The 25029-nt window shown below is 39.8% G+C and overlaps 1 protein-coding gene across 1 annotated transcript in view; it reads left to right on the top strand.

Moving 5' to 3' along the window:
• Positions 1-3511: 3511 nt before the first annotated feature.
• angpt4 (angiopoietin 4) overlaps positions 3512-25029 on the top strand; it is a 64657-nt gene continuing 43139 nt past the window's right edge. The window contains exon 1 of the mRNA XM_033626247.2: positions 3512-4687. Coding sequence (XP_033482138.1) covers positions 4295-4687 — 393 coding nt within the window. The 5' untranslated portion in view covers positions 3512-4294. The remainder of the gene's footprint in view (positions 4688-25029) is intronic.

Below are 25029 nucleotides of genomic sequence, written 5' to 3' on the forward strand. Positions count from 1 at the left end.
GAAATTCTGTAACTCACCAACATTCTGGAGATATATAAAGACTCAAATATAGTAACAGTTATTGGATATGATGTGAGGAGCTTTCCCATGCTAACTTTTGGATACTTGTGCACCAAAAAGGCTTTGTAGTTGAGTCATGACAGACTGTACAAGTCTCCATCTGACCACATTTAGTAGCAACATGTGTCACCATTAACCGAGAAACATCCTTAACCCTTAGCCTCAGTTTAATAACTCAGGACCATGGACTGAATAAAGTAATGAATGTAGCAACAGTGACGCCACTCACCGGTTAGTGAACTGCTCTTTTGAAGCTTCAAGTTTGGCATTTCGGCTTTTGCCATCTTGTTTTTTTGGAGCCAGAAGTGACCATATTTGGATGAGAAGGTGACGCTGTGGAGGAGTAAGTGTTGGATCTGACTCATAGACTACCGACGCCTCTCAGGCAGCCTGTTGTTCAGAGCGAGCACACACTCAAATATGCGCAACTTTAAGCCTTAATAAAATGTAAATGGAGAAGTTGTAGAATATTTTTAATTAGCTATAGAGGCCAAAAGCGTAAATATGTTTATTTCAGCTGTAGAGTTGGGCATTTTAACATCGGGGTCTTTAAGGATTGACTCACTCTTGGAGCCAGCCTCAAGTGGCCCTTCGAGAAACTCCAGTTTGTGGTACTTCCACATTGGCTTAATTTTGCAGCCCTGGTGGATGCCATTTGCTCTTGACCCAAATCCAGCTATCAAATTATAACTCATATTGTTGTCACACCAAACTTTAAACCTGTAACAACAAAAATGATTGAATCATGTAAGTGTTTAGAAGATAGCACTACTAGATGGATGGATGTAGATCGAAAAGAAACGACATGAAGGACGTTATGGCCCTAATATACATGGACTGTAAAGTAATGGATGTGGCCACCGTGACGTCATCCATTTGTTTGTAGACTCCCATTTTGAAACTTAGAATAAAGCATTTCGGCCGTTGCCATCTTGGTTTTTTGGAGACAGACCATATATGGGTGTGAGGCTGGCACTGTCGAGGAGCGAGGGGTGGATCAGACTGAATGCGGAGGGCACAATCTGCAGAGAGCCTGTCACTCAATGCGGCCCTCAGTTATGGGTAATTTTAAGCTCAAGTGAGTTATATACAAATTCACCCTCCATGCAGTTGTCATTAACAGGGAAATTAGCTATAGAGACCAAAGATTTTTTTTCTACTGTAAAGTTGGGCATTTTAACATGGGGATTGACTGGCTTCCAGAGCCCTGGAGGTTACTGCTTACTGATATACTCCAAATGGATGGTTTAATTGCCACCTGGGACCTTTGTCATATTGCCTGCCACTTTCTTGTACCTGGCTATCAAATAAAGGCAAGAATGCCAAAAAAAATATTTAAAAAAAAAACTAGGGCTCTACCTTACTCAGAATTATGCAAGTCAAATCAGATTTGGCCGTTTATTATGCATATTTGACTATTAGTTTATTTCTTTTTCTTTTTTTTTTCATAAAGTTTGAAAGTGTTACAGGCTCTGTCAGACGTACGGTGTTAAAGCAGCATTCACGTAATGTAGTAAACAAGCTATCTGTGCTAGCAATGGGTCACAAATGTGCAATAACATTTTTTGCTGAAACTAGATATCAAACAAAAGCCAGAGAATGTGTCATATGAAGTTGCAGTGAGCTGTAAATTCACCACTTCCAAGCAAAAGACTGAAGATAATGTTGTCTCAGAGCCTTACAGTGCAAAGCCTCTTTTCCTCCAGGCTGCTGCCTGTGTGTCCGCAGCTGTCTGTACCAAAGAGTAGCAGCAAAATCTGGGTACCAAAACATCCCCAGAAGTACACTGCACAACACACTGACTAGCAAAAAGCCAAAAAAACAAAAAAAAAACAACAGACTACTGGACGTGAAACAGTCTTAGTCGACTGTGGGGTCTTCAACTGACAATTTGAATCACTGACTTTCTGGGGCCAGCCCTAAGAAAAAACGTGGGCTGTACAGTCCGCAAAGACTTGGACATAAAAAATTAAGGGGTTCTATGCAAAATTCAGAGTGTAGGAGTTGTCTGCACATGGTTCTCAACATGGAGGTGGCTAAGCCAGCAGCTAGCAGCTAATGAGGCTAACTCCATAAACAGCGCTAAACCATGATAAAACCTGCTTCACATTTGGGTGAAGAATTACATAAAAATCAAATGTTTTGGCCCATGCTTCAGTCAGGGTGACGATGGAGAAATGAGCATCAGATGTCAAAGAGAACTGTAGATGGAGGCTTTTTAACTTGATTTGAGAGTAATTTTATTTACAGCAGTTTGATTAGAAGTACTCTTTGGTTGAATGCAGAGACAACAAATAAAAATGAAAAATGAAAAAGATTGAATAATATGACTTTGAGCAGCTCTGTGTTGCAGCTCTGTGCACCAGGCTCTCTGTCCATTCCTGTTCCCATGAGAATGATCTCCAGTTGGGGCAGAAGCCACTCGCTGTGTGACCCCTCTGCTCTCCCCCAAAGGACTAGTTGGCTAACATTAAGTGAGAGATCCTGCCAAAATGAAGATGTATGCCTGTAGCACAGCAGTAACAGTAGACTCATGTCAGGGCGGGCTCAAAATAAGACTGTATCATGTCAAAATAAATAAGGAGGACGATCAGAGCAGCTTTTTATCTTTGTGTCTTCTTTGACCAGCAGAGGATGGTGCAGTGACGTATCTTCTCTACTGAAGCCTCATGTTGCTATTTGTGTCTGTATTTCATTTTACTGTTTTAAGTTGAAATGTCAATTCAAATACATTCAAGTTGTTTTATCTTCTTGCACAAATCTGTAAGTGTGTCTCTTATCGCTCTGCTTTTATCAAAGAATTTTATCTGTATTTGTATCACTCAGCTCCTGCAGAACAGTTTATCGCTGTGAAAATAAACTCAATAATTGACAACTCACATTGCCCCCCCCTCCACATGTAGAGCTTGTGTTTCAGCCTGGGACCAAGCCATTTGTCTGGAACTAATCTTTGTATGTATTTCCATGTAGAGTGAAGAGCAGCAGGACAGATGAGACGGTACATCCAGAGACAGGGAGATTTTAAACCAAACGCACGTGGACTACGTGGTTTGCCTCAGCCGCTTGATCTCCCATTATGCCCCAGAGCATGGCTGTGTTTAGAGGACAGAGTGAAAGCTCCAGCTTCCAGTTGCTGACTCAGTATAAATGACCATACAAGGCATCAGGATTTACTTCAGAACTGAGAGATCAGTAAGGAAAGAAGATTACAGCAGCTACTAGACCCTGTTTAGTTCTCTTTCTTCTGTCTGTCCATTTCTTTCTGTCTTTCCTCTGCCTGTCAACAGATTTGTTTCTTTCTCTGCCCTCTCTTTCTCATTGTTTGTCCACTCTCATAATCTTCCCCCTTTTCTGTTTCTGGCTACTTCTCATTCCTTCTTCCCTGCTTTCTTTTCCTCTCAGCCTACAAATAGAGAGGGCACTCTAATAGACCTCCCTCAGCTCTCCTGTCCCTCTACTCCTCCCTCTCCTCCTCCTCCTCCTCCCCCTCTTCCCTCCCTCACTCATTCCTCCTTTTCTCAGCCAGCCCCAGATAAGAAGGGGGCAGAAGTATTTCTCTTTGGCCACTTCTTAAACTGGAGCCACACAGAGAAGGATGTTTTCACCTTCATCTTTTTCATTCTACAAGTCGGTTTGGACATTCTCTGTTCCCAGTCCATAACTTGTCCACAACCTCTATTTCCATCTCTTTCTTCCCACTCAGCTTTCTCTCCATTGATATCTTTTTCCTGAGCTGCTCTGGACCTGCACCTGGCACGTTACGGACGGGAGAGAGTATCAAGAAAATTGTAAAAGACCTGCTCAGTGCCAAGCCAGTGGACAGATCCTGAAAAATCTTCAACAAGACAAACCTGACAGCAGAGAACAAAATTAAGACCCAAGAACATAAGGAGGAGGAAAGGAGATGGACCCATGTACAGTATTTATCAACTCATCTGACGTGAATTGTCACTGCAAGTGAGGAGGGAGACAACCGGACAGGTGTTGCTTTTTGTTTCTGCATTTTAAAAAAAGTCTGATCCATAAAAGAAGTTTTCTCTGAAAGTTCAACAAAGCAAATCAAGCTAAAGAGACTGAGGGTGCAGAGTCAGACCTCATGGTTTGAGTGGTGGGTGCAGAGACATCCTGCACACAGATGTTTTTATAAAGTGAATTGGGGTCAAAGCGTGAACGAGCTTTTCTTGACCCTCTTCGCTCTGAAAGAAAACACTTCAGTATAGTGGAACAGAGCGTCATGAAAGACTCAAATCTCAGCTGGGGGTTGATGGTGCTTCTGCTGCTTTGGATCTTGTCAGTTGTCGCTGATGCAGCCGGTGCTGTGAGCACAGAACGAGGAGGAGCTGGAAGAAGACGAGGCAGTGGCGGTGGCGGTGGAGGAGGAGGTGCGGAGAAGAGAAGGAAGTTCCACCGCATCCAACATGGCCAGTGCAGCTACACCTTCATCCTGCCGGAGCTGGATGGATGCCAGAGTGGAGGATTGCCATCACAGACCGAACACTATGGCGTCTCTCGCGGCGGGGCGAGTGTCGTGCAGAGAGACTCGCCGCCAATCGACGGTGAATGGTCAGCTCAGAAACTGCAGCACCTGGAAAGCACAATGGAGAACAACACGCAGTGGTTGCAGAAGGTAAGAGACAAACTGCCTTCCTCTGTTTCTCCTCTTGTTGAGAGATGTTTTACACACATCAATAGAACATAACTAGTGCAGAAAAAGGTCTTGGACAGTTAGAGGAAAAAACGTGCCCTGTCTACTGAACATTGCATCTTTCTGGGGGACAGATGACAGACTTTATGAATGTTTTTGTTGTACTTCTCACTAAGAGCCTTCTCTCAGACCAAAAAGATAGTCTTTAGAAAATGTAGCTGTGATACAGCTTCTTGACAACGGGTGCCTCAGTTGATACGGTGAATCTGAACCATCACACTCCAATGAGAGGCTGAACACAAGAGAATACCAGAGTGTATTGGAACATTGATGTGAGAAACATTTTGATGAACACTGCGTCCGGGACTGTTTAATCCCTGGAAAGACCTGGAGAGACATACAAAAACAACAGAAATGTCATTTGCTTCAGCAGCTGTGTGTGTGTGTGTGTGTGTGTGTGTGTGTTGTTAGATTGCAACAGGCTCGATTTTCTTGCTTGGTGATCTGCAGGACAGAGATCAAAGATTCGGTTTATAACTGTGGATGAGTGGCAGCTGATTTTAATCAGGAGAAAAGCAGTGAGTGCCTTCCCTCCTGTTGTCCTAACAAACTGATTTCTCCATCTGTGGTTTCGATAGAGATGTGACTGCACAGTGTGTAATAAGAGATAGTGTGTAACCTCGTTCTCTCATTACCTTGCATCTATCTTGCTTGAAAATTCTTATTTTAAACCAATATCTGATGGAGGTCTGACAGTTTGTAACTGATAGTGAGTTGGATGCATCTTGTTTGAGACTCTTTCCGTGCCCACAACTACCTTTTTCAAAAATGATGTCTGATTCTTAAATATTTTTACCGTCATTCTCTAATTTGTAATTCCCTCTGCACTGTACACCCTGTCACTGTGAATTTCACTGTCACAGCTGTGCGTCACATGGTATCACCTGCCACTGGGAGGAAGTAACATAAGGGAGATTTATGGTTATGGTATAATTCTGCTGTTAAGTTGGGCATTTTAACATGGACATCTCTGAGCCAGCCTCAAGTGGCCATTTTATGAACTGCAGTTTTTGGCACTTCCGCATAGGCTTTTATTTTTTAGCCTTGAAGGTTGCTGCTTGGACAAAACCATCTGTTGTTGGGCACTCAGTGGTCTTTGTTTATGATTTCAAACTGAATAAACACCAATCATATGAGAGACACGCTATTATTGTGCAGCAGTGGTGATCAAGGTACAATGAGGACTAGTGGAGTAGTCTATGGACCACACCGTGTCTTTCTGGGTTTTACAGTTGTTGCAGTTCCTCTGTCATCTCCTCATACTTAAACATTCAGTCATATTCCTGCTGATGTGCACATTGAAGTGGTTTGAGAGCAGCAGGTGATGTTGATCCATGAAATGAGATTAGTGAAAGAAAGCATTTTTGAAAGGAATGCGTGTGCGGGGAGTCCTCATTCATCATCATTAGAATCATTTAAATGTCTCAGCTGCCGCAGCGTGAATAATGCTTCTGTTTCAGAAGTCAGAGTCTGTATGAATCATAATTCTTACCAAAGGAATGCTGAGTTAACAGTTGATTTATTTAGTTTTCTAAATGTTGGGTGTCTACATTATGGTCAGGAAGTTGACACACACTGTAGATGGTGTTTACAAAAGAAAGAAATGCAGCTTCAAGCTGGGTGGTATCCCGAAAATCTGAGAAATAGGCAAATGTGTTAAAGGGGAACATGGCCATTTTTAAAACATAGATATTATTCTGGAAGCTATATAAGGTGATGGAAAAGTACTGCAACCTGCATGTACAGGCATATTGTGAGGGTGCACTAGGAAATGTTGATAAAGTTGAAAAATGCTGTCACTTCTTGAATTTATTTTGCATTAACTATAAACACCATAAGACAGGGAGATTTTAGTATACTTTTCTGATTTCTTCTGTCTTTCAGCAGTTATTGTTCCTGCAAGGGCTGCCTGGTGCAATGGAGAAATCCATGATAGGTTAGGATTTCAGCGCATGTTGTGACTATCATTCCAAACACAGGAGTATCACAGCTAGCAACAGGCACAGCATATTATGTTTGCTAGCTAGCTAGTTAGACAGTTAAATAATAACTATATGTACAGTGACTATGGTCAAGTGGGCCGTCATTTACGAAAACTCAGCCCCCGCTTAGATTTTGATGCTTGTGTATTCATGGGGTTACAGTACATGTGCAAATTTTGATTTTGTGCTCCTTTTTGTATGAAAAAAAACAGTATAGTACAATAACTTTGAATCTTATTATAATTTAAAAAAATCAAAATCCAAGTGGCAGCTGGCGGCAGCTTTTCGCAAACAATGGCTCACTTAATCATAGTTACTGTATTTATGGAATTAGCTGTAGCTATCATTATTAATTTTGGGGCATTTTGCCTTGAATTGATTGTACAGCTGAAGATGGACGGGAAAGGAGGGAAAGAGAGGGGGGATGGCACGAAGTATAGGGCCACGGGACGGAATCGAATGACAGCTTGTGTACTTAGATTGCAAATGTTGCTGAAATTCTATAATCCATTCATATGGCCACTAGCAGGCGGTTACTGTTTACTGTGATGACACTACTACCCAGTGGTTTCCCAGTGTGCCCTCAGAATATTCGTGTACATGAGAAGGTTGCAGTTTTTTATCCTTATTGCCTCCAGAATAATATCATTGTTCTAAAAATGGACACTTTACTCCTCTATGCCCCTTTTAGTGGTGCTAAAAGTTGCAGGGACTATGAAACCAGAGGAGCAAATATCAGTAACCATTCTAGGAAATAAAAGTCCCTTTTGCATATTGATGTTCGGGTTTCTAGCACATCTAAAGAACTGTGAAGATGGTGTTGCTAGCTTGTTTGCACTATTGTCTCTTTCTCTTGCCCTCTCGCTCTTTTTTAAAGTCAGGAAGCCAACAACTATTCTCAGCTTTGTTTTTAACGTTAACGAATAACAAGAAAAGGCAGACCCTTATCCTGATATCAATATTAGAGTAAACTCTTATTCTATAAATGAGGCGGTACACAAGTTGTAGCTACTGCATCTTTGCCCAATCAGTCAGCAGTGGTCAGGGCTACCACAGTCTCAGGTTTGGTTCTTCAGTTCCTCAAAAGGTTCTCGGTCCCCAGAGAAAGTTCTTGTGATAGAAACACACTCTTAGTTTCTTTAACTGAACAAACCAGGACATTTGATGGCATCACCTTTGGTTTGGAGCATTTTTCTTTACTATTTTCTGAAATCTTATCGACCAAATGATTGATGGATTGAGAAAAAATCAGCAGGTTAATCGGAAATCAAAACATTTATTTGCAGACTCGGTGAGAAATTGTCTCTTCATTCACACCGTAAGCAAAAGAAGTTGCTCACTGTGGTTATAAAGATAAAGTCAGTCTATTCTTTTGAATTATATCTATGTATTTTTATCATTTTTGGCCAACTTAAATGCTGCATACAGGATCAGACACTGAATCTCTGCAATTTAAAGAAATAACAAACTGTGCTTGGATCAGATCTCCTTGTCCTAAGAGTTTGACACATCAGCTCAGCTGGTGATCAATATGTTAAATGGGTTTAGATACATTCCAGTATGAGATTATTTCTGCTGTCCACCAAAGTTGATTTCTTTCTCCTGATCTGCTTTGTGAGTGTCTGAAGGAGAGATCAAACTTTACCAGACAGATTTTAATCTGCAGAGATTCAAAGTGGTGCTTCACTGGATTAAACTAGTGTTTTTAACAAGCTGTGTGTGTGTCTGTGTGTAAATGTGTTTACCACCCACACTGTTAAACCTCAGAGGAGACATGGGTCAAGTCTAGAACTGAGGTCTGCAGCACTCCGATAGGAGACAGAGGTGTGACCTTTCACCCTCAGGCTTCAGACGTCAGTTTGAAATCGCTCTTTCACTCACTCACATTTGTTATCATTGTCTCATTTAGGTTTAATTCAATTCAGATAAAAGATAACTACGTCTCCTCTCACTTTCTCTGTCCCTCCTTTTCTCTTTGTTCTTCTTAATGTATTTTATCACCCTTTTTCGTTTTCTGTATTAAGTAGATAACATTTAACTGAGATTAAAATAAAGATATCTTAGCAAATATTGTAGCATAAAAATATGATTGCATTACAAACAATGTTAACAGGCCATAAACTGCACAGAAGAGCATAAAGAATCAGTTTTTATGAATAGCTATTAATTAGGCTTTTATATGCATTATGTTTGTGATAGAGCTACAGCTAATGATTTATTTTATTATCAGTTAAGCTGCTGATTATTTTCTTGATTAACCTAAATGTTGGGTCTTTAAAAAGAAATTTAGAACATTAAAAAGGTGAAAATGGCTTTCCAGGGCCTTAAGTGACTTATTCAAATTGATTGTTTTGTCAGTTTGATAGTCCAAAACCTACAAATATTTAGTGCACTATAATGTAAGACAAGTAAACTCTCACATCTGTGAAGCTGGAACCAGAGAATGTTGGATTTTTTTGCTTAAAAAATTAACTAAAAGGATTTATTGATTATCAAATGTTGATTTAATTTGTGTAGATTAATGTAGATTAATTCACTGACTAATCTTTCAGCTCTTATTTCTGACAAGCCAATGCTTCTTGTATACACAGGCTTCTCTGGACTTAACTTCTCTTTTTTGTGTGGACTGCACAGCAAAAGTTCTGATATTATAAAAGAGAAGCAGAATTGCACAAAGCAAAGTTTTTCTATAGAACCACAGCTGTCTCGTGTCTACAGTCTGGCTTCAGAAAAGTATGTCATTCCCCAACCCCCTAAACTTAGACACAGTAGATTCACTCCATTTGTTCAAATTCTTCTCAATATTTGCGTTTCTCATGCGGTCACTGGTGGCAAATGTTCTCTTTCAGAGCTCAGGAAGTCACAAATCAGATCTTAGAGCCGGTGTCTTTGACTTTGGTCAAACTGCAGGACAGATGATGGTGTAGCTACTAGGTCATTTTAAATGGTTTTTAGTCTCTTGTTTTTGGAATTTAGAGATGGTGTGGACCGAACAGCTGCAATGTGACAAACCTTAACACCATTTCTAAGTAAAAGATCATCAAGAGCATCAGACAGATGTGCTGTTTTTAGCCATGCTAGTGTTTAGCATGCCAATATACTCACAAGGACAGTGCTAACATGCTTATACTAAACTGGTCATGTTCACCATCTTAGTTTAGCCCATGGCTTTGAAGCCAATTTGATGTAGTGGCCAAGCCGTTGAATTACAACCTCTGGGTCCTTCACATGATGCCATTTGGCCCCTAAAAAAACTTTTCCCATAGACTTACATAGTAAAAGAGATGTCTGTAAATCAGTTGATACATTTCGTTAAGTCTAGAAGAGCCACACAATTAAATCATTTTATCCTCATTCAAGTTAGCAGGGGGCTAAACCAGAAGTTAGCCGGCAAAAGTCTCTAGTGCACCTGCTCTTTAGGTCCAGTAATGTGGAAGTGGATTGAAAGATCCACTGCACACAGAAATTTAATGTTTTTGGCGTCATGAGCCACTGAGCAGCTCTCATAAGAGTAAACAGGGCCCATCCTTCAACACTGTATCCAGTTCTCTTTGTACATCAGTGGTTCAGACTGTTAACATGCTAACATTTGCTAATTAGCACTAAAGAGTAAACACAGTGCAGCTGAGGCCGAGGGGAATGTCATTAGTTTTGCAGGTATTTGGTTGTGAACCAACATGTTGGACAAATTAAAAGTTTGACCTGATTGTGCTAGAGCAAAATTTTAGGGTTTACCAAAGTTATTACAAATTCATTTCGAAGGGGACATAAATGTTTGTACCAATTTCTATGGTAATCAATCCGATGGTTGTCTCGAAGCCACACATCAACCTCATGATGGTGTTTGAGGAAAGGTTAAAGAATCTATGAAGTCTTTAGGATTCATCTCCTGGAGAACATGAATAATGAAAATAATTTTGTTAAAATGTGCATAGTTTATGGGCGCCAAGCCTACCAGCTCACCCAGTAGAGCAGGCACCCCATGTACAAAGGCTGTGTCCTTGGGTTTGATTCCAACCCATGGCCCTTTGCTCATGACATCCCCCCTCTCTCCCCCCTTCACGCTCACCATGGCCTATCAAATAAAGGCGAAATAGCCATAAGAGTAATCTTTAATGAAAAACTGCAGTTTCATTACCATCCAGGATTTTGTGAAATTAAGCCTGAAAAAAACACCCACTGCAATTTCAACTTATTTTGAACATAACTTGAATGTGACATTAGTACATCGAGTTTTAAGCTGTTTCAGTTGAGTTCAGTCTTTTTCTGTGTCAGTAAGCCAGTTCAAAGTTAAAAGTTTCAGTCCTTCTCTGGTTTTTGAGAGAACTGGTCTGTAAACAGCAGTAAGTGAGGTAGTTAACAGGGGGCTTGTTTAGTTTTCTGCCAAATGACTGACTTCAAATGGACCTGTGACTCTGAGAGAGAGAGAGACAGGAAAGCCACTATGGTCAGATCACAGCCGGGCTATCAACTGCTGCTGCTGCGATACAATGCTTTGATGTGCTTAAAGGTTATTTTGACGATAACCTGCAAAGAGACAAAGAGAGAGAAAGACAACTTAGAACAATCTGATGCGATAAGAAGAACAAAAGTGGATTTTAAAGATGACACAGGATGCATATTTTAATTTAAGATACACCGCAGTAGCTTGAGGTTTGTCCTGAAGTTTAAAATAATTTATTCATGTAGAAATAAACTCACAGTTTGATCTCGAATGTAGTTGACTGCAGGATATTTTATAATTTATGGTATTTATTATATTGTTTATATATTGTCATAAATGTAAAAGATTCCATATGTGCCTTATTATGTATTGCAAGCATGTTTACGATTATGATTTGACCACAGCAGGCAAAATGTTTTACAAACTTACAGCAATATATCAGCGCACATCTCAGCAGAGTGAAAAGAAATACTTAACACATGTATGTTGCATGTTGAAAAGTTTAACAGAAGCTTTTCACATGAGGGAATGATTAAGATAACATTTTAATAAATAAAATGGGATTCAGTATGCCAATCATTTTCAATGTTTTAGCCCACATCCAAGCCTCGAAAATATTACACAGTAATGACAGAGAATATGCTCATAACAATGACTTTACAGCTCTACAAATCACTACTTTTTATATTTATTATAAATCCAGAATTTAATAAAGTTATTGGAAAGGGATCGCTCACAGTAATTGGCTCCAGCTTTGTTGTTCCTCATTGGAGGATGTTTGCATGAAGTTGAGCTTTTCTAAACTTTCTCCTGAGGTGCAGCTTTCGAATCTGTGTGTGAACAGCCCGTTACGACTTGGTACCAAAGCAGAGCTAGAATGAGAGTGGTTACAGGACTTTTAAACCATGTGTATGAAGGTTTTACACACAAATCTTGGGGTTGTCAATATTTTCTTACCTGAATTTGTTTGTACTCTGCGTCAGACAATGTAAACGCACAAATAATGAAGGCCCGGTAACCACACACCTTTAACTGAGTGAACATCATATTAAAACTTGGAATTCATTCAGACAGCAATGTTTCAAACCGTAAATATACTAATGCATTGGCCAGATAATTTAAATAACTATAAATTGATACCCTTTCATCCTCATCATTTATTGTCATAATTTAAGTTTTCAACTATAAAATCTATGTCCCAGTCCCAGCTTACAATGATGTATATGAGAATGTCCATATTGAAATGTAGGTTTCTGTAGAGTGAGACCAGCTTATCAGCTGTATCCATCTGCTAAGACATCCACTAGTATGTGCACAGATACAATTTCACCGTTTTCTCCATGATATACTTCTGGGCAAAGGTATTTCCTTATATAGAGAAAGGGAAGAGTGGCAGTATGCTGATTGCAAATAGCAGGCACGATTGTGTTAGTTTAGAATGATGCTGATTCACTGACATACTTGTGGTAAGAACAAAATAAGCCAGCGCACACGTGTCAAGAATCTGATGGTAATTTTGCGTGGCCACTTAGTCTCAAATAAAGTAAGAACATATCTAGTATGCACATATTAGAGAAAGAGGCCCAATGTGAGTGAAATAATAACAAACTATACTGAAAGTATGTGCAGATACACTCTGACTGAAGTCTGGAGAAACACCTGGTCTGTGCTCCATCATCTTTTACAGCCACACATCAAACAGCTCTGAGCTGACCCCACTGACAGCACTAATAACAGCCTAATGACAGCCATTATCTGCTTCCCTCAGTCTAAACACCGCCGACAATTCAGCTCCCATTCAACTGCAACTGTTTTTTAGATACATTATGAACTTAAATCTAAAGAGGAAAAAGGCAGTAGTTTCAAGACGTGAATAATCAGTGACTTCTAAAAGATAGAATAAAACATCTTCAAAAATCCAAATTATAGGAGCAAACTTGTGGCATTATAGTAGTATAACACTGTAGTGCTATAGAAAGAACCAGACGAATCTCTTTCAAAACATCAGCTGTATTATTCAACTTCACAGCACGAGAACAGCACCGGTACAGCAACACAGTTCCGTCACTTATATCCTTCCCCCGTCTTTTTTGTCTGTCTCTCTCAACTCTCCCCCGGAACCAACTACCTCCTTTTTTTTCTCATTTTCTCTCATCTCTAAAACATAAAACATCTAAAACATATCTTATTGCTAAACAGTGGAAAAATCTGTCTTACAGTAGATTAAAGACACTGATCCACTTTGTCTTCCTCTAAATCCTGCCTCCTTCTCCTCTGAATCTCTTTATAGTGTGTTTAGTAAACAGCAGATCCCAGTGGTGACTATTTAAAAAGCTGCTGTAGTGTTCTTAAGTTGCAGATTTGATTTTAGCTGTTTCCATTCCAGCCAAAGTGTCCTTGAGCAAGGCACAGCAGCATTATCTACTTCAAGGACCGTCACATTCCCTCAAAGTCACTTGACACAAGTCAAAGTTACTCATGATGAGAGTCTTGTGATGTTCACAACATTTACTTCTCCCTGAAGTTAACTATGTATAGGTTTTTATGTCTGGGATTCTCTCTGAGTTTATTCCCCTGTTGGGAAAGGTTGGAATGACTATTTAGGATTAGAAGCAGTGATGGGAACGTTTGGGAGCGGTTTTACTACACCGGGCACTTTTTTGGGCTTCATGGGAGTGTGTTGGGGTGTTTTAAACCGCCTCATAAAAAAAGGTTTGTCTTCTGTGTGCTGGCAGAGGAGCCAATGGTTTATGATCTGATAATGTAAAGGCCAGAGTCTCACAGCCAGGTGCTTTTGTTATACACTGCAGCTTTACTGTAGTTTAGGATCTGTAACATTAACCCATAGAAGAACTAAATTTCAAGCCAAAAGTTTATTTGTGTTTTTGGTTTGATGGTTTCATTTTATGAGATTTCATGAGATGGAAATAAGATGAGAAAAGACCCAGGATTGCACAACATAATAACACAAGATCCATAAAATGATGAGGAAGCTATAAAAGTCAAAATTGAAAACACAAAAGCAGAGCTAATGCAGGAAACAGGATCACAGGGGAGGTGTCTGTGGTCATGAGTGGGAGAGTGTGTGTTTTTATTTGTGTGTCTGTGGGTGCCCTATATTTCCGTGTGAATGTGACTAAGGCAGACGTCATTTAGATAAACGTACACATTAGCCTGCTGACTGAAGTAGACATCCATACATGGTTATGTGGTTATCACTGCCAAATCTAATCTAATCTTATCTAAGAAACAAGTTCCTTAAAAACTATTTTTCACAGCAGAAATTAATTTGACAGTGTTATGTTTTGTTTCTGTCTTAAAGGGTAACTTAGGTATTTTTCAAACTGGACCCTGTTTCCCATGCTTGTGTCAAAGTGACTGATGGAGACAACAGTTTTTTGAAAATGGTCCAGTATTGAGTGAGAGCGCTGTGGCCAGTAGTGGCGAAACAAGCAGCAATGCCACCATTCCAAGCATTCGTGCACCGTCAGTGTCTGTGCCCTTGTTTGTTTTTGCCACTGACAGGCTTAGATTGTTATTCTCAGTGACTGACAACATTATGGAAAGGATCCCTACAGAGACAGACCTTTTTGGTAAAGAGTGAGATTCTTTTTGTTTAACCCGAAACAGTCCCGAAATCACCATCACCAAACCCACCTGACACAATTTCAATAAAAGGTGATTTTATTATCTTTTAATATTTTATTTTAACCAAACCAGAGATGGTGATTGTTGGGACAGCAGGAAGACAAACTAACAAGGACGAGTTTTGTGAATTTTATTTTGTACTCTGATTGGTACCGTTGTGTCCTCCAAAGCATTTTTTTTTCCTGTCACAGAGCTTAACATTAACACTTGCCCTCTGTTATAAACTCTGTCTTCAGGCAAGTGGAATGCATTGAGTGAAAAATAAATGTGATGTCCACTGTAATGTTATCCAAAAATTAACTGCTCACTGTCACTTGTTACGCTGAGCTGTATACTCAAACGTTGAACCGGGCTGGTGAGAAAACTCTGACGTACTGGACACTATAGACCTCTGGCTTTGACAATGTCATATACAACACAACTTTATTAACGTTAAATATCTCTGTAACATTGCATGTGAGAGAGAGATTTACTATTAAACATTACATAACATTATATAGTATTAGCCATCGTGCAGCTCCAACAAGGGCTCCCATGTGATTGTTTCCCTTTTAAAAGCTGTATAATCAAGCCTTGACCTGCAGCGTCTTTTTGGAGACTTAGTGAATTAAATCCAATACTGAATGTCTTCTGTGATTATTTATCAGTTTTCTAATAAAAAATGATAGTTGAAAAATGTTTAACTTTGGCTAAAATGCTTCACTTGTCTAGGTTATCAGCTGTTCCAATCACAGTGGAGAAGGGTCGAGACAAATATTACACAGACCAACTGTCACAGAGGAACCCTAACCCTAACCCTAACCCTAACAACAACTGCACTTTACAGCTGGGAAAAGAAACGAATTGGTGGACACACAGCCTTGTTAAAGTAACACCAGCCACTCCACCAACTGACCAGACGTTGAAAGCCTTTTTATTTACCTCACTTTTAAGCCAAACCTTGGCTGATTTTGTTTTTCCTATCAGTCACTGACAGTGGTATTTATATATGTTGACTTCTGAATCATTCGGCCACAAATTGGTAAAACCGATACCAACTTTACTCAATGAAAGTTCAGAAATGTATTTATACACAACCTTTAAAAAATAAGGTGGTGCATCTCATGGGGCTTTTCTCCAAATGTAAAATAAGGACAAACAAACAAACTGTAATGTGTCTCAATAAGGTGTTGCTCCACCAGAAACCTCTGTAACAGCTTCACTGCTTCTTGTCATACATTTGGCAAGAATCTGAAGTCTGCTGGAGGACGGATCACCAGTTTTAGTTCCCAGTTCCCTCATTTCATCCACTTTTGATATATGACGTAGGCGCAAGCCTCTCCAGTCGCCTCTCCAGTCGCCTGTCTGTCAGCTACTGTACATTGGTGCTAAATTTACGCTCTTGTGTCTATTCTGCAAGTGTTGGTGGCGCCATTTGTGGTTGGCGTTGGACAGTGGTGGCGCCTGGCTGCGAGCCACTCATCAGGATGAGGAAATTATTTCACCAGTCTGTAAACTCTCCTGCTGCCAACTTCTGCTTTTGCCTCCTGTCGTGATCAGACAACACTTGGTATGAGCTAGTTGTTTTGTAGTGTAACTCAGTCCTAACTCTTCTGACTCACCAACACAATGACAGGTTGTGTGTAAATAACATGATCTAAAGAACTGAGATAGAAAATCAGACGTGCATCCATTTCAGTAAATGGTCACTGCACTACAGACCATGTACTCTGTATATGAGTCTCTCTGGCTGCCACTGTGTACGTCTCTTGTCTTGTTATCAGGCAGCAGGATTATAATCTCTATGCAGCTGCTCTGTGACCACATGTGGCTCATTTTCAGGCCTGGTTACTGAATGATTTAACTGCCCTGTAAAGAGGAAGAGCATAAAAAAGAGAAACACACCAGTTTACGGGAGTTTCTTTTTAGTGGGAGCCAGGTCAGCCTGCTGTATCACTGCAGCTGATTACTGGACTGTTATCAACACTGTGAATCTGAGTGAAACTCACTTCAAACAAGCTGACAGAGAGGCACAAAGACAGAGAGTCTGCAATACACATGATGTTTAAGTAGAAAGAGTCACTTCTTTGCGTGTTAAGCAAATTCTTCTTCTTTTGTAAGATTATTATTTGGCATTTTTGCCTTTATTTGAGAGTTGACAGTTAAAAGACAGATTGATTGCATCAGTCTTGATTAGATAAAACTTGACAAAAAAGAAAGACAAAGTAAGTGAAAGGAGTCGAAAATAAAAAGGTAAAAGGATACAGAAAAGAGGGAGTATGTGACACAGAGACAGAGGAGGATGAAACAGAGAGGAAGTCATAGTTCAACACTTCCAGACAAGTCGCCTGTTAACTCATAAATCACTACAGTGGCGTAAAGCAAGCAAGACGGAGAGGAACAAAGAGGGTGAAAGAGATAGAGTTAGCTTAGATAAATGGAGGGGAGGAGGAGAGGGGAGGTGAGCGGAAATATAAGACAGAAACAAAGAGAGAGGGAAGAAAGAGACAAAACTATACAGTGGCAAATATACAGATGTCTTTAATCATTCAGAAAGATGCAGAAGTTACTAAAGTGGCATTTTAGATATATAAGTAGATATAAAGAAAACAATTAATGTGTTTACTGATTAGCCTCAAATGAGAATAATAATAATTTTATTTAGAGTTTTAACATTTCAGTAGTCTAACTGCTGACTTTGTGTGTTGGCTCTGTCTTCTGTGTCACCTGAAATATGAGAGCTACTTCAATAACTTGCATTATGAACAGGCACATTAACTGTGGAGACGTGCTGCTCAATATTTTAACAATGAGCAAACGCTGTTGAATTAAACTTTATTTCCTGAATTAGCTTTTGTTTTAAATATATTATCTTAGTTTTATATGTCTATAATGTCCCAGTGTGTTCACTTTAAACATGCTGCCTAACCAATTATTTGGACAGCGCACGGTTATTACAGGATTTGCGCCTTTGGGTTGGGCCACAGATCTTGTGTCAAAAGTTTGGGTTTTGGGAACCAATTAGTCATATTTGGTAGTGGCGGGGGTTGTGTGGTGTTGTACATCACGGTTCCAGTTTGGGACTCAGAATGGTGTAAAAACTAAAACACATACACTTAAAGTAAAAACAAAAGCATAAAAAATGATTTGCAAAAATGAATTTTAAATTGCCAGTCATGCTAGCTGGCTTGCGAAGCTAGAAAGCTCAGCCAATTGGACTTAGTTAGACGTACATGCTCTCTGATTCCTCCTCGTCAGTTGATGTGAAATTGACTCAAGAACTCAACGAACAGCTTTTGTGATTGCAATGTTTAAACTGAATTCCTCTCAATCATCACTTATGACCGACTCTCAGTGTGTGGCGTTATATTTCTCTGCAGAGCCTCTACCCTCTGTCTGTATTTTCTTATTTTCTGTGTTGGGCACGTTTATGGGTGTGTCACCCCACAGCGCTCAGGTGAGATTGGGGCCTCATTAAAATGTAGTGACCAAGTGCCAGACTGTAAAGAGCAGGTATCCAAGAGACACCACACTAAGAGAATGTAAATTTAATATGAGTCAATCTGGGGTTGGCTTTTACTTTCACTTTCACCAGTGAGCAAGTTTACAAACAGTAACTGACAATCCAGGAACATTTACCTTTAACAACATTTTCCCAGTTTGGTGTGGATGAACTTGACTGGTCTGCACAGAGTCTGACCTCATACCCACCCAGCCCGAGCTGGACCTGATCACCCAACATCACTCTCAACCTCACTGATCTTGTCACTGAATGTGAAAAAGTCCCTGCAGCAGGTTCAACATCTGGTGGAAAGACTGACACCAGATGGCTGTTAGAGCAACAAATTCATGAATGTCTGGGATTCTGTCTCTCTCAGTTTGTCAGACAGGCAGTGATAGCAGCACTTTATTGTAGGACATCGCATCGACCACAGGCTCTTCATCTGTCTCTGCACCAACACACACACACACACACACACACACACACACAGTCTTTTCCTCTCTCTCTCAAACGCTCAGTCTCACCCCTTTTAACAGTGAGCTCTGTGTGTTAGTTGAACATGGTGAGTTCATGAACAAATCCATACCATAATTTCTGATAATTTCCCTGCAGCTGCTTTTCATCTCACTGATTTTTCCGAAATCATTTAGACTTTTTAATAGCACATAAGTAAACCCAGATACCATTACATAAACACACACCTACACACACACTTTTCTTTTAATCAGTTGATCTGTTCCACATTGAGATACCATGATTAGATGTATACGGTATAAAACAAAGTAAACACTCTTTTACTGTGTATTGTGAGTCAGAACAATGTATGTATACATAACACACACAGACAAGGCTCTGCTGACTAACTGATGTATTATTAATGAGACACTTGTTGAGAAACAAATACACACACACACACACACACACACACACACAGAGCATCCCTCTCTTCTCAGCTGTTCTGCTTCCCTCTGGATTTCCATATTTACCAAGTTCATTTGTCAATTAGCTTTTCCCAGAGAAACACTGCTGTCAGCAGAACAGCTGGAACAGAAACAAACCCACAGTCAGCAACTTTCCCATTACTGCCCTGAGAGTGTGTGTGTGTGTGTGTGTGTCTATTTCCTGAGAAATGAAAGGACAGCATGCTTGTGCATAAATTATCAGATGGATCAGCTGTTAATCGAGCGTGTAATCTGCCCTATGGGTGTGTGTGAGAGAGATTAGTTCGTAAAGTGAAGAGAAATAGAGACACTGAGCCAGTGTCAAGTTACAGTTGTGTCTATCCCTGTGTCATACTCTGTGTGCATCAGTACTGCGCATTTTCATAGTACTGTTCTATTCTTTATGGTAGAAGTGCAGTTTTAGTTTGCCATTTAGAATTCAGTTCAATTCATGGAGAACAACTTAAGTTGTTATTAAAAGCGCAGCAATAATAAATCCTTTAGGTGAACTTCTCAAAGTACATGTGAAGAATTTATTCAGTCCAAGTCTCAGACATCGACCTGACTTTGTTCATGCCTCTGCACTGGTGATAGCCGTTGCCCATGCTCAACCCAGTGCTTTTGGGTTGTCCATCCGTTTGTCCCAGTCTCATGAATGCAATATCTCAAATGATTTTTTTTCACATTTTGCATAAACACCCACTTGGACTCAACTTGAACTGATTAGAAGTTGGTGGTCAAAGGTCAAGGTCACTGTGACCTCACAAAAAGATTTTGGCCGTAACTCAAGAATTCTTAAGTTGTCTATGACAAAATATCACAGAAATGTTTAATAGGATAAAATAATGAAGTGATGACATTTTATATCCAAAAGGTCAAAGGCCAACTTCTCTGTGACATCATGATGGTCTGCAAAAACTCTTCTGTTACAACTACATATGAGTCCGGACAGACATGGATATGAACTGCAACTTGACTGGTTTGGGGCAGCATACAAACGTCAAGAAGTAATTTTAGCTTTTTGATAACTGTTGTTATGTAGTACTTTCTGTTGCTGCCACTATACAAGTTAGACCCAGTGCTGGACCGTTCATCTGTCTCCCAGCAGAGTGCCCCTCTGAGAGTGTGGTGCTCTGAATAAACTAACAGTAAATATATTCCAACTGCACACCGAATTTGCCAGAGTGTGCTCTGGCACTCGGATTGAATAATAATGAATGCAGTTGATGTATTTGTGTGTGTACAGTATGTTTGAGAAAGACAGACAGAGAATGTGACGGAGAATGTTGATATTGTGGCGGGCCGCCACAAATAAATTAATGTGTGGGAAAGTCTGTATGATGCAGTATATAGCTGATGGATTGCTGAGTTATTTCCCATCTTTATACTCTCTCTCATTTAATGCCCTCACTCAGTGGTACTGTGGCTCAACCACTGTCCCAAAGAAGCCTAGTTATAGCTGCAGGCAGAATCGTGATCATTTAACACTAACCACTAACCAACCTGGAACCAGGGTCAAATGATAGTATAATAAAATGGCTGTAAATATAATTTCTTAAATGACAAAATGTGTGATTAGTGTTCAGTTATGCATTAAGCAAAAAAGTCCACCTTTAGGCTCAAGTTTTGGAATTCTACTCTTGTGTTTCTAAAGGAAAACTACGCCCATTTTCAAAATCCATCCTTATTTCTATTGTCTAAGACAGTCCAAAAATATTAGTAAACATGGACCACTTAGTGAACATGGATAAATGTCTCACAAATCCAAAAGCAAGCAAGCTAAAACCCAAATTTGTGAAGCCATGAGGTGTAAAATCTGAAGCTGCTCCATGAAAAGTGAATAAGAAAAGATACTTCAGATGACACTGACAGCACCCAGGGGGGTGTTCTGAGTACATGGGGCCTTTTTTCATATCAGAACTAAGAGCACTACAAAAGAATAAAGCTCATTTAGGTATAAAAAAGAAAACAAACATTCTCAGTTGGTTCTGGGTCCACCAAATAAGGCTCCCATTCATTATCTATGGAGCAGCTCCAGACTTTATACCCTATGACAATACAAGATTTAGACTTAATTCTCTGGTTTCTGGCTTTTAGCGAGAGCAGCTGATGTTCACAAATACTGATTAAACTTTCCTGGGCCATGGAGACATGTTGGAATTCTTAATTTAGGTGGTGTTTCCTTTAAAGGACAGATTCACAACTTAATTTAGACCTGTCTGAAAACAGGGCGTACACTGAAAGCTCATTAAGAAAGGATCTTTAAACATTTAGAATCAACAGTAGGAATGATTACAGCAAATAAAACCTGTGTCAGTGTCCACACACCTGACTGTTGTTTTAAGACAGACAAGAACAATTGTGAATCTATCCCTTAATTAAATAACAATTTGCTTTTCAAAGATGCAAAAGCTGCACTTTATGGTTCGTTTTTCCCACACGGTAACTGTTTTAAATGTTTTTGGGATCGCAGTGAGGTCCTCTGAATAATTTGGGCTCAATTCAAGTGAGCTTTAAATTGTTCGCTTTAATTTCAAACTGGATAAAGAATCCCTGTTTTGATGAAATCTCTCTCTGGTGCCAAAACAGGTGGCCAAGTTAAACAAGAATATAATGTTATATAATGAGTACAAGCAGTATGAAGGGTGAAAGTGCTTTTATTTGATGCCCCAGGCCAAATACGTGCTTAAATGAGTGAAAATCAATCTCTGCTTATGGTAGTGTGCAAATAAAGCACTACTAAACACACACACACAGCCTGTTCTCAAGATGGATACTGATATTTCATCACTGACGTCTTTTGGAGAGTGTTTGTGTTCTTGGAGTAATACAGTACGTGCAGTTTGTGTTTGTAATGATTATTCAGCTTGTCATCGAGTGCTCAGGCTACTGCTATTAATTCATTCCACTTAGTGCTACGTGCCGTACAACGATGCCAGCAGCAGCAAGCTCTACTTTTATTAAGCTTTCATTAGGTCCAGTTATGTCAGTAGATAATGATGTAAAAAAAGATCAAACTAATGTCACTGATTCTCTGGAGGCAGCCTGGGAGACTACAGCAGAGGTGCAGGCTTGTGAATAAAGAGTGAAAGTTACTAAAGGTCGCAAATTAAAGTAGAAGAAGTGAGCTTACCAGACCTCTGTAGCCCGCCGCTCATCTCTGCAGCAGGCCACATCAGCTGCTACCAGCATAACACACCTGAATCCCGAACTGCCGGCGGTTGAGTTGCATTGTGGGTAATGTAGGCACCAGGAAAAAGAATGTGTGGAATAAAAAAGACCAAAACCCTTTTAAATTTTAAAGCAGTGCAAAGCTCAATCTTTGCCCTTTTAAGTTTTATGTCTGTATGTTGGCCTCAGTCACTCGGCTTATACAAAATGTACACAGTATGAACTCGAGGCCTGACATTAATCACTTAAACAGGGACTCAGTGGGGACATACAGCAGACTAATTCACATGTTATGTGCATAGTTGTGAACATGTGTGGGCGTAGAATAGCATAGAACAGAATAATGAAAACCAGGTCTCAACAGCTGTGGTATGTACATGTACATGTACCATTCACCCTTGTGTTGCTTGCAGTTTGAATACAGGCCCAGTTATGATGAGTGTACACACACAAATTAAAAATAATACATGCACAGCCAACAACCCACCCATAAACACACAGCCATTTAAAATACACACTCTATGGGATTGGAAAACCATTATTTTGCCATTACTCAGTTTTCTCAGGAGGTCTTGTGATAAACATTCACTGCTTCAAAAATGTCATCACCTTTCTGCTCCAAAGTAAATGTTAAGTGGAGTTGACAAAGTGCAGAGGGTGAATGGCAAATAATATCTTTGCACACTTTATCACATGTAAATATAATTTAGTAAGGCAAGACTACAAATAAGATTAGTAGTTTGTTCAGTGGGTTATAGGGAAGTTTGGATCTCTATATGCGTATTAATGTGTATGAAACATTGAAATTTAGGTATTGATTGCAACTGAATCAGCTAAAACACTTTTGGAGACTATTTACTTGATGTGGTGTAATGCCTCCAGGAACAGGCGTTACATGTGTGACACTATCAGAGTTTAATCAGAGATAAAACACAGTTAAACAGGGCGTGTGTTTATTCCTGTACAAACTCAGACACTCTGGAGTTACCATCCTTTACTTTGATGTGTTCCCCACCCCACGGCATTCAATTATCTCATTTATGTTGTTTTAGTGGAAAGTTTCACTGCTGCATGGTCCGTGGGCTTCAATGGTCTTTACCCCCATCGGCTGATACAGTACAGGATATTTATATGGTGGTAAATAACACAGGTTTTGGTTTCAAAGGCTCTGAATGATTAATGCCCAGTCTAAACGTATACACCAGGGGCAATTGCTCTGAGACAAGGGAGGCTGAAGTTCCCCTAAAAATTCATAGAAGAAATGGTCAAATATGCACTATTGAATTTACATTAAAATAAGAATTTACATTGCATTAAACGTGTGCTAGGATGCGTTTAACATCATGACTTTGATGTTCAAATGTCAGCTGTTTATCACCAGTTTTGAAACACGACCTCCCTGTCTTACATTCTCATGTCACAACGGTGGACACAGAGCCTCCAAGCATTCCTATGAGACAGCGCTGAGCAGGTTTTTTTCATGCAGTAAAGTGAGACAGTCACTGGATAAATGCAACAAAATCGTCACATTTCGAGCTCAGTCCCATGTGGATATTTGCGAGTGGAGTCTTCTGACAGAGTGCCGTTCGGAGTTCCTCCACAGTTCAGGTGTTTAAGCCCATCTGAAAATCTTTGAGGTGTGTGTTGCTGTGGATGGTTGCATGTGGTTGAAAAACAGCTTCGGTTAAATGTTCCTTTTATAAGTTACTGCCTCGCTACAATATGACAAATTTTATGACGTAAACTTAAAGTGAGCTTCCCCTGTTTGAAAGACCAGCAGCCGCCACTGGTATACAAATATTTTTGTCAACAGATATTTTCTACATTTTGGTCTGTGATAAACATCAGAATGCCAGTTGCAACAGAGTTTTACTGTAGGTGACTAAAACAGAGATTTTTTAAAACACCTACTAAGGTACAGATTTTTGAAAACCTGTTCAGTGTTCACTTGTGTGGACGTGTCAAACTGAGCATTTGGGAAATGACGTAATCTTCTCAATTTGCTGTTGTTGCTTTGTGTAATGACCATAGGCTAGAAATAACAACGATGGCGGACCAGCAGTTTGTTGATGAAGTGAAAAGTCCAGTGCATCACTCATATGTTGGAGTGAGTTTTGTCACCCTTATATTGAACATGAATAAACAGTGATAAGTTCTCCCATATGTGTTTTGAAAAAGGTAATATTGGCTTTTACAATTTACTGCCTTTGTGATGAAGGGGTACATCTATAGACAGTTTATGCCGGCAAGTGCTTGGGATCGATTTGTGTTCTTGTGTGGACAGAGTTATTCTTTTAAAATGGAGGGGGAAAATACCCATTTTTAGAATCACCTGTACGTGTAGACAGGGCTTAATTGTGTACCGTCAGTTAGTATTAGTTGAACATTCTATTTCTATAGCAACTCCTCCTGGCACAGCTCCATTGTAACTGACAGTGAGATTCGGCCATGCAACGTATCCTCATACAACGGTATGCATGTTATCCTAACCTAAACCTGGAGCGCCACGAATGACATTACATCCTTAACATCAAGTTACCTAATTTACGTCAAGTTACAGAGATTAGGTTTGAACAAGTAAAGTTACTGTGGTTAGT

The sequence above is a fragment of the Epinephelus lanceolatus genome, chromosome 1 (genome assembly GCF_041903045.1).
Source record: "Epinephelus lanceolatus isolate andai-2023 chromosome 1, ASM4190304v1, whole genome shotgun sequence".
Lineage (NCBI taxonomy): Eukaryota > Metazoa > Chordata > Actinopteri > Perciformes > Serranidae > Epinephelus > Epinephelus lanceolatus.